General features: G+C 46.8%; 1 protein-coding gene across 2 annotated transcripts in view; it reads left to right on the top strand.

The window, feature by feature from the left end:
* Nucleotides 1-15: 15 nt before the first annotated feature.
* The window catches only part of THAP4 (THAP domain containing 4), a 41,226-nt gene continuing 23,436 nt past the window's right edge, over nt 16-17,805 (top strand). For both annotated transcript variants that reach the window (XM_067739950.1, XM_067739951.1), the window contains exons 1-2: nt 16-528; nt 2,634-3,820. In XM_067739950.1, the coding sequence (XP_067596051.1) occupies nt 170-528; nt 2,634-3,820 (1,546 nt within the window). In that variant the 5' untranslated portion in view covers nt 16-169. The remainder of the gene's footprint in view (nt 529-2,633; nt 3,821-17,805) is intronic.

Here is a 17,805-nt window from a genome sequence, read left to right on the forward strand (position 1 = left end):
GCGTCGTGCTTCCGGGAATCCCAGCAGCGACCCACCGGGGCAGCGGAAGCAGGCGCGAGCGGGCAGCAGGGCACCGGGGCGGGCTCGTGAGCCCGTCGTGCGCTCAGGCCCGCCGGCGCGGCCATCTTGCCGTACGGATGCCCCCCATGCGCCGTGTCGCCGCAGGGCGATGCCGGCCCGGGGCGCCCCCGCCCACCCTAGACGCCGCGAGCCACGGGCTGCGCCCCGCCAGGTGCCGGGTATCCAGGGCGCGCCGAGGACCGGGCCTGGCGGCCGGGCGGCGGGCGGCCGGGCGCCGCCATCTTGCCGTACGGCGGGAGCCGCGGGGCTGGCTCCCACGTCCCGCAGCCGTGTCGCCGCGCGCCCTCCCCTCGGGGCGGTCCCGCCCGGGGCTCGGCGCGGCGAGACGAGGGCCGGAGCCAGGCGGCGGCGCGGCGGCCCGAGGCCCGAGATGGTGATCTGCTGCGCGGCCGCGAACTGCTCCAACCGGCAGGGCAAGGGGGAAAAGCGCGCCGTCTCCTTCCACAGGTAACCGGGCCCCGCCCGCCGCCGCCGGCCCGCCGCCCGCGCGGCCCGCGGGCCACGCCCCCGCCCGGCCCGGCTCGGCCCGGCCCGGCCCGGCCGCGCGGGGAGACTGAGGCCGCGCGGCCCTGTCGGACGCGGGGTCGCTCAGGGCGCGGGCCCCGGGCCGGTCCCGCGAGTGAGTCAGCGCGGCGCTGTGTGACCTTGGCCCGGCCGGCGTCTCTGGGCCGGGCGCCTCGGGCCACCGTGGCTGGCGACTTCCATCCGCGGCCACCCGACCCCCGCGACCCTCGGCCGCCGGTGCGCTCCCCATGCCCACTCGGAGGCCGCCCGGCGCCCACGCCGTGGCCTCGGCAGCCTCTCCACCACCCCGTGGCCACCCTGCGCCCCATGGGTTCGGGTTGGCGCCGCCAGCCTCCAGAAACGGTGTGTTCTGGAAACACGCTTCTTTCGGTCGGTTGTCGTCTTGCGTTTGCTGTGACTTTTCTGCTTTTTTCGTCACGGGGGAGCCCGTCTTGATCTCTGCGATCAAGGATGTGGCCGAGCAAATGCGCCTCGTGGATTAACACGCGCTCCAGACGCTGTGTCCTAGAAGGGGCCTCGCGGTTGGCCTCGGGGAAGGTAGCCCTGCCGCGCGGAGGTGAGTCCCGGGAGGTCCCTGACAGCATCCAGCGTGGGGCCGGCCCAGCCCGCTCCTCGCCGGGGCTTAGCTGCGAGTCGTGGAGGGCTCTGTTCCGTGGGCGCCCACTGAAACCGGCCCGAGCCAGGACAGGGGCTGGCCTTCTCTCTGGCCTGGCCTGCTTCGTGAAGGCTCTGGAATTCAGCTTCTTACGGCGAGTCCTTTTCTACAACCTCCACGCTGGAGGTACCAGAACAGTGAGCAGAAGGAACTTCACCTTAGAAATCTCCTCCCGGATACTTTTCTGTTTTCCTTTTGATATTGCAGGATGGTGTTCAAGTTTTGCAAACCTGGAGGACATTTGTCCTGTAGTCTTACTGGAAGTTCATGGTGGGTTGCGCTAAGTCTTAGGTCGTTGCAACCTATCAGGATAGTAACAGCAGGTCGTTTCAGCGGTCAGCCAGCATGCTTACTTGAGTTTCCTTCAGAGCCCTTAGTTTTGTGACTGTATTTGAAAACGGAGGCAAAGCATTGCAGAGGAGGCTGCTCTTGGCATTCATAATGGCCGAGGACGTGGGAACTGGGGGGTAGGGGGAGCTTCGGGTAATGGGCTCCCAAAGCAGTGAGGAAATTTAGAGGATCATGCTGCTTGGAGCTTCATGAGGAGTTGGTGTCCCCATGGTCCTGGTCCCCAGCAGCGTCAGGTGGGTTAGGTGACCTCAGGTGCAGCAGAACAGCCCTCTGGAATGGCCGCTCTACTCCCACCCTCGTATGTGTAGTTTCACCAGAGTTTTCTAAGTAGACATCTTGACTGAATGAGAAAAAAATGATCATTAAGTGTCTTTTTCAGTGTTTGCCAGGGACTGGTTGCTTTTCAAAGGGAGCCGCAGAGCCACGGCTGTTGAGTCTCGCCTGCTCTGCAAGCTAGTTTCGCACCCTCAGCTCCTTGAGCCGCAGCTGGGGCACGGGGGCGGGGGTGTGTGTGTCTGGGACGCTCTCCTGGCCTCTTGCTCCCATCTCTGCTGTCTGACGCTTGGCCTGACTTCTAAATGGGGAGGGGCAACCATCTTCCTTTGGGCACCCCAAGTCTTGCATCCCAGGCACACCAGGAGGGTTGGCCAGCTATGAGCTTCTAGGAACTATTTCCAGGGTTTCCTGCAGCCTTTCCCGCTGTCCATCTGGTGCTGTCTCTCCAAGGATTCTGTATCCCTGCAGGGCATTTACCACAGCCTGGGAGGAGGTATCCACCTTCACTCTTTATCCACCCTATGGACTGTAAGCTTCTTAAGGGCAGGCAGTGCCATCTTTCATCTTTCTATTTCAGTAATAAGTTGCAAGTAGAAGGTATTTCTTAGATCTTTGTTAAGTTTTTAAATGGATAAAGTCAACACAGGTTGGGGTGTTTGCAAATACACTTGTTCTGCTTTTATAGTTGATAGTAGTAGGGGGAGGCATTTAATTATTTTTTTCTAATTTGTCATTTGTCCTGCAGATTCCCCCTGAAGGACTCAAAACGTCTGATCCAGTGGTTGAAGGCTGTTCAGAGGGATAACTGGACGCCCACTAAGTATTCTTTCCTCTGTAGTGAACATTTCACCAAAGATAGCTTCTCCAAGAGACTGGAGGACCAGCACCGCCTGCTCAAGCCCACGGCCGTGCCGTCCATCTTCCACCTGGCTGAGAAGAAAAGGGGGGCCGGAGGCCATGGCCGCCCCCGGAGAAAGGACACCAGGAAGGCCTCGGGGGGTCTGAGGGCACATGCAAGTGACATTGCCGACGGGAAGGCCGCTGCAGGGTCGTCGTCGTCGTGCTCGAGTGAAAGCCTAATGGCCAAGCCCGAGTCCCGCAAGCTGAAGCGGGGCGCATCACAGGGCAGACCCGCAGCCAGGGCTACCCGGGAGGCCGCCGGTCTGCAGCGGGCCCGACAGCCTCTGGAAGGACACGGAGATGACGGTCCGGCCTCCGCCACCGCGTCCGGCGGCCAGGGAGAAGCCAACACTTGTGCTGTGGATGCCGGCGACGAGAACGCCACCTCCCCGGACGGGGGCCTGCTGGACAGGAGCGGCATTTCCGTGGATGACTTTACCCCCCCGGGGTCGGGGGCCTGCAAGTTCATTGGCTCGCTTCATTCCTACAGTTTCTCCTCCAAGCATGCCCGCGAGAGGCCGGCCGTCCCCCGGGAGCCCGTGGACCGCAAGAGGCCGAAGAGAGACGCTGAGCCCGGCTGCAGCGGGAGCAGCCCGGGGCCCGATAAGGGGCCGGCGCAGAGCCCGCCACGCGCGCCCCCCACGGCGAGCTCATCGCTCACAGCCACGCCGCAGAAGCCCGCGCAGGGCCCCTCGGCGCCTCCGACCGACGTGACCCCGAAGCCGGCGGCCGAGGCCGTGCAGAGCGAGCACAGCGATGCCAGCCCCATGTCCATCAACGAGGTCATCCTGTCGGCGTCAGGAGCCTGCAAGCTTATCGACTCGCTGCACTCCTACTGCTTCTCCTCCCGCCAGAGCAAGAGCCAGGTGTGCTGCCTGCAGGAGCAGGTGGAGAAGAAGAACGGCGAGCTGAGGGCCCTGCGCCAGAGGGTCAGCCGCTCGGACAGCCAGGTGCGCGAGCTGCGGGAGAAGCTGGACCGGCTGCGGCGGCTGAGCCTCCCCCACCTGAGCAGCCTGCTGGCCCCCGGCCGCGGTCAGTACCCGGGCCTGGCGCCCGCGCGGCTGGGGTTCGCGAGCGCGGGGCCTGCGCCGTGCGGTGCCTCCCGAGAAGGGGAGCCAGGCTGGCGAGCTCGCCTCACCGTCTGGGCTCCGGGGTGCCTGGGAGGTGGCTATAGCTGGGAGCTTTAGCCGGTGAGGAAGGAGGGGTGGGAGACCCAGAACCACGGTGGTGGGGCCCGGACGGCTGGTCCTCCACCCCACTGGGGTCCCTTCCTGCCGCAGACCTCACGCAGACAGTAGTTGCTAACGAGTTAGGGTCGAAACGTAAGCTTAGACAGACGCGGTGAGCCATTAGAAAGATCGTAGGAGACTCTTAAAATCATGAGGAGGTTCTTTCCAGTTGGGTTGTGATGAATATCCTGACGTTAAGCATTCTGAACGTTAATAATAACTTTTTAAAACTTTTAAACACCTATTCGAGTAGAGTATGTTCTCTCGTAAGAACACCGCAGAAATACGTCGGCTAAGAAGTGGTGAAAATTCCCCTTTCCCACTCACCTCCCCACTTTTATTCCTGGTTGCCATTAAAATTTAGTGTGTAGGGCTTCCCTGGTGGCGTGGTGGTTGGGAGTCCGCCTACCGATGGAGGGGATGAGGGTTCGTGCCCCGGTCTGGGAGGATCCCACATGCCGCAGAGCAGCTGGGCCCGTGAGCCATGGCCGCTGAGCCTGCGCGTCTGGAGCCTGTGCTCCGCAGCGGGAGAGGCCACAACAGTGAGAGGCCCGCGTACTGCAGAAAAAAAAAAAAAATTAGTGTGTATTCTTAGACTTTTTTTAATGTTTTATGAAAAATATATTTATTTGGCTGCATCGGGTCTTAGTTGCGGCACATAGGATCTTTGGTTGTGGCATGTGGGCTTCTTAGTTGCAGCATGGCAACTTTTATTTCTTACAGAATCAGTTTTGAGGTTAGTATCTTTTGCCTGTTATGTGTATAAAGGTGGAAACCATTTTCCTACCACATCGTGCATTTAGTCTGAATCAGCATTTGTCTTCCAGGTTGCAATTACCACTGCAGGTGAGAAAAGGCTCCAGTGTGTGACAGGCTGTTCAGGGCCTACTAGACCCCCAGGTCAACAACCATCAGCACAACCAAAAACAAAAGCAAAACCCAAAGCCATCCTGATGTACTGGTCAGAGTTACACACTACATTCTCCTGTTATTTTAAAGTGGTTTTTGTAGTTTCTCATACCTGATATTCTTGGTACCTTTTTCTGCTCCTCTTGGTCAGACGCCCCAAAGTTTGTCACTATTGCAGGTCTTTCCAAACAGCCTGCATTGATTAGGTCTCCGTTGTTGTTTCTGCTTCCTTCTTCCTGACTTCTTTTTGCTTTCTTGAGTTTTATAGCTGTTCTGGCTCCTGGAGGGAAGTGCATAACGTCTTTGGGGACAGTTTATGTTTCCCGGTACCTGCAGTTGAGGCTGGATCCCTCCTTCTGTCCCTTTGGCTCCCCGCCACAGACCCGCCTCCTGTCGCTCTCCTTGCCCTTAGTTTCTAAAGAGTTTGTAATTTCAGTCTTGATTCCCTCTTTAACTTGAGTTGTTTAGGAGGGTGTTGTGGTTTTCAAGTGGATGGATTGGGGGAAGGGAGTTAATTTTTTGTGTTATTGTTAAGGTTCAGTGACTTAAAGATGCTTGCTTTATAGAATCTTCTGAGGTTTCATTGTGGCTCAGAATGCTCTTTGTTTGTGACTGCTTCCTTACAGCTTGAGAAGAAGGTGTCCTGTCCATCGATTGGTTACATTGTTCTGTCTGGCTGAGGCTGGATCTAGCTTATTTTACTGGTCAACTGATCTGTTTCCTAACTTATTGTATCCACTGATCTGCTGATTTTTTTTTTAATTTATTTATTTTTGGCTGCGTTGGGTCTTAGTTGCAGCACGTGGGATCTTTCGTTGCAGTGCGAGGGGTTCTCTCTAGTTGTGGAGTGTGGGCTCCAGAGGGCCTGGGCTCAGTAGTTGCAGCACACGGGCTTAGTTGCCCATCAGCATGTGGGATCTTAGTTCCCTGACCAGGGATTGAACCCACGTCCCCTGCATTGTAAGGCAGATTCTTAACCACTGGACCACCAGGGAAGTCCCTGATCTGTTGATTTTTAAGAGGTGAGGTAGGTCTGTCACTGTGATTCCTGAGGTGCTATTGCTTCTTGAATGTCTGTTCAGTTTAACTGTATTTACAGACCATGTTATTAGATACGTGAGTATGCCTCCATGTTACCAAACAGAAAGGCCTATTTTGTCCCATTTAAAGTTTTACTTCTTTGTCTCCTTATTTTCAACCTTTTTATATCCCTTTATTTTGTAGCTATATTTTAGCTCAATCTGAGAGCCTTATATAAAGTAATTTAATCCGTTTACAACTGGGATTATAGATAAATTGAAACTTGGGCCTGACTCTTTATTTTATTTTTTAATTTGTTAGGCTTTCTCGTTGTTTCTTTTTCTATTCTGATGGGTGTCTGTCAGCCTTCATCCTGTCTTCCTGTAAATGCTTGAGTTGAGGGGCTCCTGTGCCCCTTCCCAGCCCCGTCCCTCCCCCCATCCCTCCCCCCTGCGGGTCGTCTCTGATCTGAGCTCCAAATCCTCATCTCCCCAGTAGATGCACGTACACGTGGTATTGGTTACTTTATTCACCATGATTTATCGTTACCAATTTTTCCCTCTTTTGGATAAATAGTTAATGATTTGGGGGGAACTCATATGACAGAGAAACTTTGAGAGGAATCGAGTTTGAGATGCCTCATAGGTGCTGATGCCAGAGAGCCAGCACCCAGCCTCTTGAGGTTGCATGTGTGTGCCTGCAGAGGGGGGAGAAAAAGGTATTGTAGAAAGGGGGGTGCTTTGCTGGGCTGCCGCAGCTCTGATCAGAATGGAGAAAGGATGGCCGACTCGGCCACATGGGGTCACTGGTGACCACAGTCTCCTTGGAGTGGTGGGAATGGAGCTGGGTGTAGAGCCAGTGAAGGGAGGGGCCGGTGAGGGTGGCTGGGGACCAGGCACTTTAAGAGGTCGAGCTGTGGGGACAGTGGGCAGTAGCCAGAAGGGAACACGGCTCCACGGGAAAGTTGTGTGTGTCAGATGCGGACGAGGGAGCAGGTGTCTGCTGGGGCCCAGGTGGACAGGGAGAGCCGTGAGGACAGACAGGAGCGCACTGGGCCCTGAGGAGGGGGCGGGGGTGGGTGCTGCCCCTCTGCTCCTGGGCTCCCTGGGGTGGAGGGAGAGGCTGCAGGAGGAGCTGGGCCAGGGGCAGTGGGAGGGGTGGGAGGGAGAGAGGCCATGCAGGGCCCCGCTCGGAGCCACGGTCCCCGCCTGCGGCTCTCCTTGGCATCTGCTCCCTTGACCGTTCCCAGTGTGCTTACGACTTCATTCATCGGTGAAGGAACCTTCTGATGATTTTATAGGGTGTGTTGAAGGGACTGTACACATGTTTATTCAGTCCGTGACCTTCAGCCAGTCCCATTTTTTTGGACAGAATCCCTGAAGCAGAGAAGCCCGGCCAGTGGACCTGCAGGTTCCGGGCTCTGGGAAGTTTGCCCTCCAGAAAGCTGGTGCTGAGTGGCATTCCCACAGGATGGGGTGCTCTGTCCCTGAGCCCGTGCTGAGTCCAGGCGTCATGCCGCACCAGCCCGCGTTGCTGGCCTTTCTGTGAACCAGTGAGGATGAACATCTTTCCGCGTTCATCCCCTCTCTGTCCTTCCCTGACCGTGCCATTCCCGCCTTGCCCACTGACCTGTGAATGTCCCTGATGTGACAAGGATGTCCACTATCAAGTGTGATTCAGCCGTGCCCTCAGTTTTAATTTAATACTTGCTTCAAAAATATCTGTTTTCTTCCTGCTCTTTTATTCATTATACAGACAGTTCTTGAGCTAATCTGGAGTTTTAAAAGCTTTTTATTGTGGAAATCTTGAACATGTACAAATTAAACAGAAAAGTATAATAACCCCCTTGTACCTACCCCCTAGCTTCAACATTTATCAGTATTCTGATACTCTTGTTTCATCTATATTTTTACATACTCCCTACCTTCCATTGATTATTTTCTGATTAATAGAAGGTTTTTTTAGGAAAGTTTGAGAGTAGTCAGCAGATAGTACAGGAAATTCCCCCACAGTTTCCCCTGTTACTAACATCTTGCATTTCCACTTGTGTTAGTGTGGTTTATTCATTACAAGTTATGAACCCATATAGATACGTTGTTATTAACTAAGTCCACAGTTTACATTTAGGTTCCTGTCTTATACTTGGATTTTTTTTCCACTGACAAACTATTGTTAACAAAACAGAGTATCTTTCAAAGATACAAATCTCAAGAGGATTTTATTTAAGACCAACTCAGTAGAATGAAGTAAAAGATTGAGTGGGTAGAAATTTTGTGATTTCAAACCATTGAAGATGAATCATTGCTGGGCAAGAAAAACATGGTTGGGGAAGGGACAAAAAGAGGAATCTTTCAAACAAGCACAAACACAGGAGCACCAGCCTTGCCCCACTGAAGGCCTGGGGAGGAAGGCGACCACTGCACGCGTCTGAGTCCCGGCCAGGGTCTGTGCGCCCCTGGAAACACTCAGGCAGGTCAGCCCGCAGGACGCCTTATACTTGGGTTTTGACAGGTACATGAGCACATGTATCCTCATTACAATATCACAGAGCAGTTTCACTGCCCTAAAAACCTCTCTGTCCACTGTTCGCGCCTTTCCTCCCAGTCCTTGGCAGCCACTGATCTTTAGACTGTTTCTGTAGTTTTGCCTTTTCTAGGATGTCGCCTGATTGGGATGTATGGATGCTGTGAACTAGAGCATGCAGCCTTTTCAGGTTGGCTTCTTTCACTTAGTATATATTTAGGGTTCCTCTGTCGTTTTATGGTTTGGTAGTTCATTTCTTTTTTGTTGTTGTTCCTTTTCTTATATTGAGTTAAAATACAAATAACAAAAAATGTATCTTCTTAACAGTTTGTCAGTGTACAGTTCAGTGGCATTAAATACATTCACGTTGTTGAGCAGCCATCACCACCATCCATGCCCATAACTCATGTAAATCTGAAACTCTATACCAATTAAACAATAACTCTCCCTCTCCCCGCGCCTAGCCATTGGCAGCCACCATTCTACTTTCTGTCTCCATGATTTTGACGCATGTAAGTGAAATCATATAGTATTTGTCCGTCTGTGATTAGCTGTTTCAGTTAGCCTAGTGCCCACAACGTACATCCATGTTGTAGCATACTACAGAATTTTCTTCCATTGTATGGATGGACCACAATTTGTTTATCCACTCATCCATCGACGGACATTGGGTTGCTTCCACCCACTGGCTGTTAGGAATCATGCTGCTATGAATGTGGGTGTACAAGTAACTTTTCAAGACCTGACTTTCTGTTCTTTCGGGTGTATACCCAGAAGTGGGATTGCTGGTTCATATGGTAGTTCTGTGTTTAATTTTTTGAGGAACTTCCGTACTATTTTCCGTAATGAATACACCACATTACATTCCTGCTGACAGTGCACAAGAGTTCCAGTTTCTCGGCATCGTTACCAACACGTGTTTTCTGTGTTTTTGATAACAGCCATCCTCACGGGTGTGGGGCAGTCTCGTCTCACCGTGGTTTTCGTTTGCATCTCCCTAACGGTCAGTCACACTGAGCATCTTTTCATGTGTATATTGGCCAGTCGTATGTCTTCTTTGGAGAAATGTCTGTTCAAGTCCTTTGCCCATTTTTCAGTCAGGTTATTTGGGGGGGGGGTTTGTTGTTTAGTTTTAGGAGTTCTGTATATAGTCTAGATATTGATCTCATATCAGAAATATGATTTGCAAATATTTTCTCCCATTCTGTAGGTTGCCTTTTTACCATGTGGATATTGCCTTTTGATATACAAATTATAACAATTTTCTTAAAGTCCAGTTTGTCTATTTTTTCTTTTGTTACCTGTACCTTTGTTGTCATATTCCAGAAATCATTGTCAAGTCCAGTGTCGTGAAACTTTCATCCTATGTTTTCTTCTAAGAGTTTTATTACTTTAGGTCTTACGTTTAGGTCTTTCATCCATTTTGAGTTAGTTTTTACATATGGTGTTAGACAGCCGTATACCTAACCAGTTAGAGCCCACCTTCGTTCTTTGGCACGTGGATGTCCAGCTTTCCCAGGACCGATTGTTGAAAACACTGTCCTTTCTCCACTGAATGGTCTTAGCACTCTTGTCAAAAATCATTTGACCATACATGTGGGGGTTTATTTCTGGATTCTCTGTTCTGTTCCGCTGGTTTATATACGTCTTCGTGCCAATATCACACTGTTTTGAATTACTATAGTAAGTTTTGAAATCAGGAAATGTGAGTTCTCCAGTTTTGTTCCTTTTCAGGATCGTTTTGGCTATTCTCAATCCTTTGAGATTCAGTATGAATTTTAGGATGGTTTTTTTTATTTCTGCAAAAAACATTGGTATTTTGAGAGAGGTAGCACTGAATTTGTAGATTGCTTTGGTTAATATTGACAGTTTAACAATATGAAGCCTTTCAGTCCATGAGTATGGGATGTGTGTCCATTAATTTATGTTTTCTTTTAATTGCTTTCTGAAGTGTTTTGTAGTTTTCATTGTACAAGTCTTTCACCTCTGTGGTTAAGTTAATTTCAAAGTATTTTATTCTTTTTGATGCTATTATAAATGGGATTGTTTCTGTAGTCTCCTTTTCAGATTGTTCATGTTTTGTGTATAGAAATGCAACTGATGTCTGTGTGTTGGCTTTGGTATCGTGCTAATTTGATGAATTCATTTATTAGATCCAACAGCTTTTTTTTTTCCTTAAAGGATTACCAGATTACTTTAGCCGCCTCACCATGAATCACCGTGGGTTTATTGATGTTTTGTCTTGTTTTTAATTGAAGTATAGCTGATTTACAATATTGTGTTAGTTTCAGGTGCAGAGCAAAGTGATTCAGTCTTTTGTTTTTTCAGATTATTTTCCATTATAGGTTGTTACAGGATATTGAATATAGTTCCCTGTGCTATACAATAAATCCTTGTTGCTTATTTATTTTATATGTAGTAGCATATATCTGTTAATCCCATAGTCCTAATTTATCCCTCCTCCCCTCCCTTTCCCCTTTGATAACCAGAAGTTTGCTTTCTATGTCTGTGAGTCTGTTTCTTTTTTTTTTTTTTTTTTTGGTACGCGGGCCTCTCACTGTTGTGGCCTCTCCCGTTGCGGAGCACAGGCTACGGACGCACAGGCTCAGCGGCCATGGCTCACGGGCCTAGCCGCTCCGCGGCATGTGGGATCTTCCCGGACCGGGGCATGAACCCACGTCCCCCGCATCGGCAGGCGGACTCTCAACCACTGCGCCACCAGGGAAGCCCTGTTTCTATTTTGTATATAGATTCATTTCTATTATTTCTTAGATTCCACATGTAAGTAATATCACATAATATTTGTCTTTGTCTGACTTCACTTATTATGTTATTTTCTAGGTCCATCCATGTTGCTGCAAATGGCAGTATTTCATTCTTTTTTATGGACAAGTAATATTCCATTGTGTACATATATACCACATTTCTTTTTAAACTGATTGACTGCTGATAGGTACTTGGGTTGTTTCCATGTCTTGGCTATTGTAAATAGGGCTGCTGTGAACATTGGGGTGCATGTATCCTTTTGAATTAGAGTTTTCATCTTTTCCAGATATATGCCAGGGAGTGGGATTGCTGGATCCTATGGTCGCTCTATTTTTAGTTTTTTAAGGAACCTCCATGTTGTTTTCCATAGTGGCTACACCAATACCTATTCCCACCAACAGTGCAGGAGGGTTCCCTTTTCTCCCCACAGTCTCCAGCATTTATTATTCACAGACTTTTTGATGATGGCCATTCTGACCAGTGTGAGGTGATACCTCATCGTGGTTTTGATTTGCATTTCTCTAATAATTAGCAGTGTTGAGCACCTTTTCATGTGCCTGTTGGCCATTTGTATGTCTTGTTTGGAGAAATGTCTTTTTAGGTATTCTGCCCATTTTTGGATTGGGCTGTTTGTTTTTTGATATTGAGTTATATGACCTATAATCTAATAGCTTTTTTGTGCAGTGTTTAGGATTTTCTACATATGAGGTCATGTCATCTCAGATAATTTTACTTATTCCTTTCTAATTTGGATTCCTTTTATTTCTTTTTCTTGCCTAATTGCTCTGGCTAGAACTTTGAGTACTATGTTGAATAGGAGAGGTGAGGTGGGCAGCCTCGCCTTGTTCCTGATCTTCGAGGAAAAGCTTCAGTCTTTCATCATCGAGTATTATGTTTGCTATGGGCTTTTCATATATGGCTTGTATAGTGTTGAGATAGTTTTCTTCTATCCCTATTTTGTTGAGTGTTTTTGTCATGGAAGGGTGTTGAATTTTGTCAAATGCTTTTTCTGCATCGAGATGATCACGTGTTCTTTTCCCTTCATTTTGTTGGTATGGCATATTACACTGATCGATATTTGTATGTTGAACTATCCTTGCATTCCAGGAATAAATCCCACATAGTCACGGTATGTAATTCTTTAATATGATGCTAACTTCAGTTTGCTAGTATTTTGTTGAGGATTTTTGCATCAGTGTTCAGAAGGGATATTGGCTTGTAGTTTTCTTTCCTTGGAGTATCTTTGTCTGGCATTGGTATCAGGGTTATTCAGGCCTCAATACAATGAGTTAGAAATGTTTCCTCCTCTTCAATTTTTTTGGAAACGTCTGAGAAGGATTGTTGTTAGTTCTTCTTAAAATGTTCGGTAGAATTCACCAGTGAAGCCATCAGGTCCAGGGCTCATCTTTGTCAGGAGGTTTTTGATTACTGATTCAATCTCCTTACTAGTTGTAGGTGTATTCAGCTTTTCTATTTGTTTGTGATTTAGTCTTAGTAGGTTTTGTGTTTCTAGGAATTTGTCCATTTCATCTAGGTTATCCAGTTTGTTGGCATGCAATTGTCCATAGTCCTTTCATAGTCCTTTTTGTTTCTGTAGAATTAGTAGTAATATCCCTACTTTCATTTCTATTTTTAGTAATTTGAGTCTTCTCTCTTTTTTTTCTTCGTCCATCTAGCTAGAGGTTTGTTGAATTTGTTCATCTTTTCAAAGATGGTTCTCCTATTTTTTTTTCCTATTTTTAAATTAGGTTGTTTTATTATTGTTTTAAGAGTTCTTTGTGTATTTTGAATACAAGTCCTTTTTTGTTTTACTTCTTTATGTAATAAAGTTAAATATATGAAAATGTATGAGATAGAAATGGTAGGGGAAAAAAACAAACATGGGTTAGGAACATGAATTTTTCTAAAACTAGGGTCCAAAGAAGGAGGCAGGGAAGGAGGCAGGAAGCTTTTAGGCAGGGTGGGGGGCGTTGGAGGGGTTGGTAGGGGGTGGCTAATATAGCCTCCCAGTCTGTAGCTTGTCTTTTTATTCTCTTTTTATTTTATTCTCTTAACAGCATCTTGCAAAACAGAATTTTTTAAGTTTAATAAAGCCCTTATCAGTTTTTTTCTTACATCGATTGGGCTTTTGGTGTTGTATCTAAAAACTCATTGCCAAATAAGGTCACGTAGATTTTCTCCTGTGTCTCTTGAAGAAGTTTTGCACTTTAACGTTTTACATTGAGGCCTGTGATCCATCTTGAGTTAATTTTTGTAAAAGGTGTAAGGTCTTTGTCTAGATGCTTTTTTTCAGTCTAGTCATCCAGTTTCAGCACCGTTTGTTGAATAGACTGTTCCTTCTCCGTTGTATTGCCTTTGCTCCTCTGTAAAAACTCAGTTGCCTCTGTTTGTGGTGGTCTAGTTCTGAACTCTGTTTTGTTCCACTGATTGATGTATCTGTTCTTTCACCAGTACCACATTTTATTGATGACTGTAGCTCTATAATAGGTCTTGAAATAGGGTACTGTTAGTTCTCCAACTTTGTTCTTTTCCATCAATATTGTGCTGGCTATTCAGGGTCTTCTGCCTCTCCATATGAACTTTAGAATCAGTTTGTCAGTACCCACAAAATGATCGATGAGATTTTGATTGGGATTGTGTTGAATCAATAGATCAAGTTGGGCAGAATTGACCATCTTAACAATATTGAATCTTCCAATCTAGGAACATAGAATATCCATCCATTTATTTAGATCTTCTTTTATTTCTTTCATCAGTTTTGTAGTTTTCTTCATAAATCTTTACATATTCTGTTAGATTTGTACTTAAATATTTCCTTCTTTTTTTGGCGCAATTATAAATGTTATTTTTTTTAATTTCAAATTCCAGTTGTTTATTGCTAGTATATAGGGAAACAATTGACTTGAGTACGTTAGCATTATATCCTGCAACCTTGCTATAATTGCTGATTAACTCCAGTAACTTTTTTGTGGATCCTTTAGGATTTTCTACATAGACGGTCATGTCATCTGAGAACAAAGACAGTTTTATTTTTCTGTTTCACTCTGTGTACCTTTTATTTCCTTTTCTTCCCTTGTAGCATCAACTGGGACTTCCAGTTCATTGTATGAGTGGGGAGGGGGCATCCTCGCCTTGTTTCTGATCTTCGTAGGGAAGCTTTGAGTTTCTCACCATGAGTATGGCATTAACTATAGCATTTTTTTGGTTTTGGGGGGGTTTTTGGCCACGCCATGCAGCTTGCATGATCTTAGTTCTCTGACCAGGGATTGAACCTGCACCCTCCCCTCAGCAGTGAAAGCACGGAGGCCTAACCACTGGACTGCCAGAGAATTCCCGTCTGTAGGGTTTTTTAAATAGATGTTCTTTATCAAGTTGAGGAAGTTCCCCTTGATTCCTAGTTTATTGAGAGCTTTATCATGAAAAGTGATTTTGTCACTTTTTCTGCATCCATTGATATGATCATTTGAGTTTTCTTCTTTAGCCTGTTGATGTGACGGAGTGTATTAACTGATTTTAGAGTGCTGAACCAGCCTTGTATACTGGAATAAACCCACATGGTCATGGTGTATAATTTTTTTTTTTTTACGTTGTTAGATGCCATTTGCTCGTGTTAAGGAGTTTTGCATCTATGTTGATGAGAGATATTTGTAGTTTTCCTTTCTTGTAATGTCTCTGCCTGGTTTTGGTATTAGGGTGATGCTGGCCTCAATTGAATGACTTAGGAGGTATTCCCTCTGCTTCTGCCTTCCAGAAGAGATTGTAAAGAATAGGTAAAATTTTTTCCTTAGATGTTTGGTAGAATTCACCAATATTCTAGAAACCCATCTAGGCCTGGTACTTTCTGTTTTAGAAGGTTATTAATTATTGATTCAGTTTCTCTAATAGATACAGGCCTATTCAGATTTATCTCTTTCTCCTGGTATAAATTTTGCTAGTATGTGTCTCTCAAGGAATTGATGCATTTCACCTAAATTATCAAATTTGAAGGCGTAAAGTGTTCATAATATGCCTTTTTAACCTTTTAATGTCCATGGGATAGTAGTGATGTTCCTCTTTTATTTATAATATTGGTAATTTTTGTCTTCTCTCCTTTTTTCCTTAGTTAACCAGGCTAGAGTTTTATCAGTTTTATTGATCTTTTTGAAAAACCAATCTTGGATTTTGTTGATTTTCTTTTTTTTCCTGTTTTCAATTTCATTAGTTTCTGCTCCAATTTTTTTTTCCTTTTCTTCTGCTTGCTTTCAATTTAATTGCTTTTCTTTCTCTACTTTCCTAATGTGAAAACTTAGATTATTAATTTCAGGTACTACTTTTCTAATATACATTTCCCTCTAAGTATTGCTTTTTCTGCATCCCACAAATTTTGATAAGTTGTATTTTCATTTCCATTTAGTTTAAGTGTTTTTATTTCTCTTGAGGCTTCCTTCTTGACCCACTTGGTTCTTAGAAGTGTCCTGTTTAATCTCCAAGTATTTTGGACCGTTTCAGGTATCTTGCTGTTACTGATTTAATTCCAGTGGTCTGAGAACGTATTTTGCATGATTTCTGTTCTGTGAAATGTGTTAAGATGTGTTCTGCGGCCCAGAACGTGGCCTGTCATGGTGAATGTTTCTTGTGAGCTTGAGCTTGAGCAAAATGTGTGTCCTGCTGTTGTTGATGGAACTGGTGGTTAGTCAGGGATCTTTAGAGAAATAGAACCAGTAGTGTGTGTGTGTGTGTGTGTGTGTGTGTACACAGAAATTCATTACAGGAATTGGCTCCCACCATTATGTACGGCAAGCCCGAGAACTAGGAAAGCTGGTGGAGTAATTCAGTTCCTGTTCAAAGGCCTGGGAGGGGGTAGGGAAGTCCTGGTCCATCTGAAGGCCCCAGGACAGGAGATGGTGCCCCAGCTCCAACAGAGAGAGCAAGCTCGCCCCTCTGCGGCCTTCTTATTCTGTTGAGGCACTCAAGGCCCACGCACATGGGGAGGGCCATCAGCTTTACTGAGTACACCAATTCAGATGCTAATCTCTTCTGGAAAGACCTTCACAGACACCCCCTGAAATGTTGTACCAGCTAGTTGGGCATCCTCTTAGCCCAGTCAAGTTGACACCTAAAATTAGCCACCATAGTGGTTCATAGAGATCAGTTATATTCAGTTGATTGATGAGTTCATCAGTGTCCTTGCTGATTTTCTGCCGGCTGGATCTGTCCATTCCTTGTAGTGTGTTGAAGTCTCCAGCTGTGATGGTAGGTTTGTGTATTTCTCCTTGCAGTTCTGTCAGGCTTTGTCTCACGTATTTTGATGCTCTGTTGTTAGGTACATAAGCATTGAGGATTATTAATCTTCTTGGAGACTTGGCCTCTTGGTTATTATATACTATTGCTGCTCTTCACCCCTGGTAATTTTTCTAGTCCTAATGTCTGCTTTCCAGCTATTCCAGCTGTCTTTTGATTCTTGTCAGCATGATATATCTTTCTACATCCCTTTACTTTTTTTTTTTTTTTTTTTTTACGGTACACGGGCCTCTCACTGTTGTGGCCTCTCCCGTTGCAGAGCACAGGCTCCGGATGCACAGGCTCAGCGGCCATGGCTCACGGACCCAGCCGCTCTGTGGTATGTGGGATATTCCTGGACCGGGGCACGAACCCGTGTCCCCTCCTCGGCAGGCGGACTCTCAACCACTGCGCCACCAGGGAAGGCCCATCCCTTTACTTTTAATCTGTCTTTATATTTAAGGTGGGTCTCTTATAGACAACATATAGTGGGTCTTTTTTTTTTTCAATCTGCTCTAATGGTCTCCATCTTTTGATGGGTGGTCTTAGGCCACTCAAATATAAACTGGTCATTGCTTCAGCTGGATTGATGTCTGTCATGTTTGTGACTGCTTTCCATTTGCTTCTTTTGTTTTCTTCCTCTCCTTTTCAACCTTCTCTGTTTTTAATTGAGCGTTTTATTGGATTTCATTTTCTCTCCTTTCTTAGCATATCAATTAACACTTCTTTTAAAAAAGTTTTTTAGTGGTTGTCCGAAAGTTTGCAATATACATTTTTTTTTTTTCTTGCGGTACGCAGGCCTCTCACTGCTGTGGCCTCTCCGGTTGCGGAGCACAGGCTCCGGACGTGCAGGTCCAGCGGCCATGGCCCACGGGCCCAGCCGCTCCACGGCATGCGGGATCCTCCCGGACCGGGGCACGAACCTGCATCCCCTGCATCGGCAGGCGATTCCCAACCACTGCGCCACCAGGGAAGCCCTGCAATATACATTTACAACTAATCTGTGTCCACTTTCAAATAACACTACACTGCTTCATGGGTAGTGCAGGTGCCTTTAACAGACTGTCCCTTATGAAATTGCTGTCATTCATTTCACTTATACTTACGCTATAATCACCCTGTTACTACTAAAAATTTGAACAAACCTTTGTCTATTGTGTCAATTAAGAATAAGAAAAAGCATTTTATTTTTACCTTCATTTATTCCTTCTCCAATGCTCTTTTCTTTACATAGATATGAGTTTTCTGATCTATATCATTTTCCTTGTCCCTGAAGAACTTTTAATATTTCATGCAGGGCATGTCTGCTGG

Source organism: Pseudorca crassidens, chromosome 6 (assembly GCF_039906515.1).
Source record: "Pseudorca crassidens isolate mPseCra1 chromosome 6, mPseCra1.hap1, whole genome shotgun sequence".
In the NCBI taxonomy this organism is placed as follows: domain Eukaryota; kingdom Metazoa; phylum Chordata; class Mammalia; order Artiodactyla; family Delphinidae; genus Pseudorca; species Pseudorca crassidens.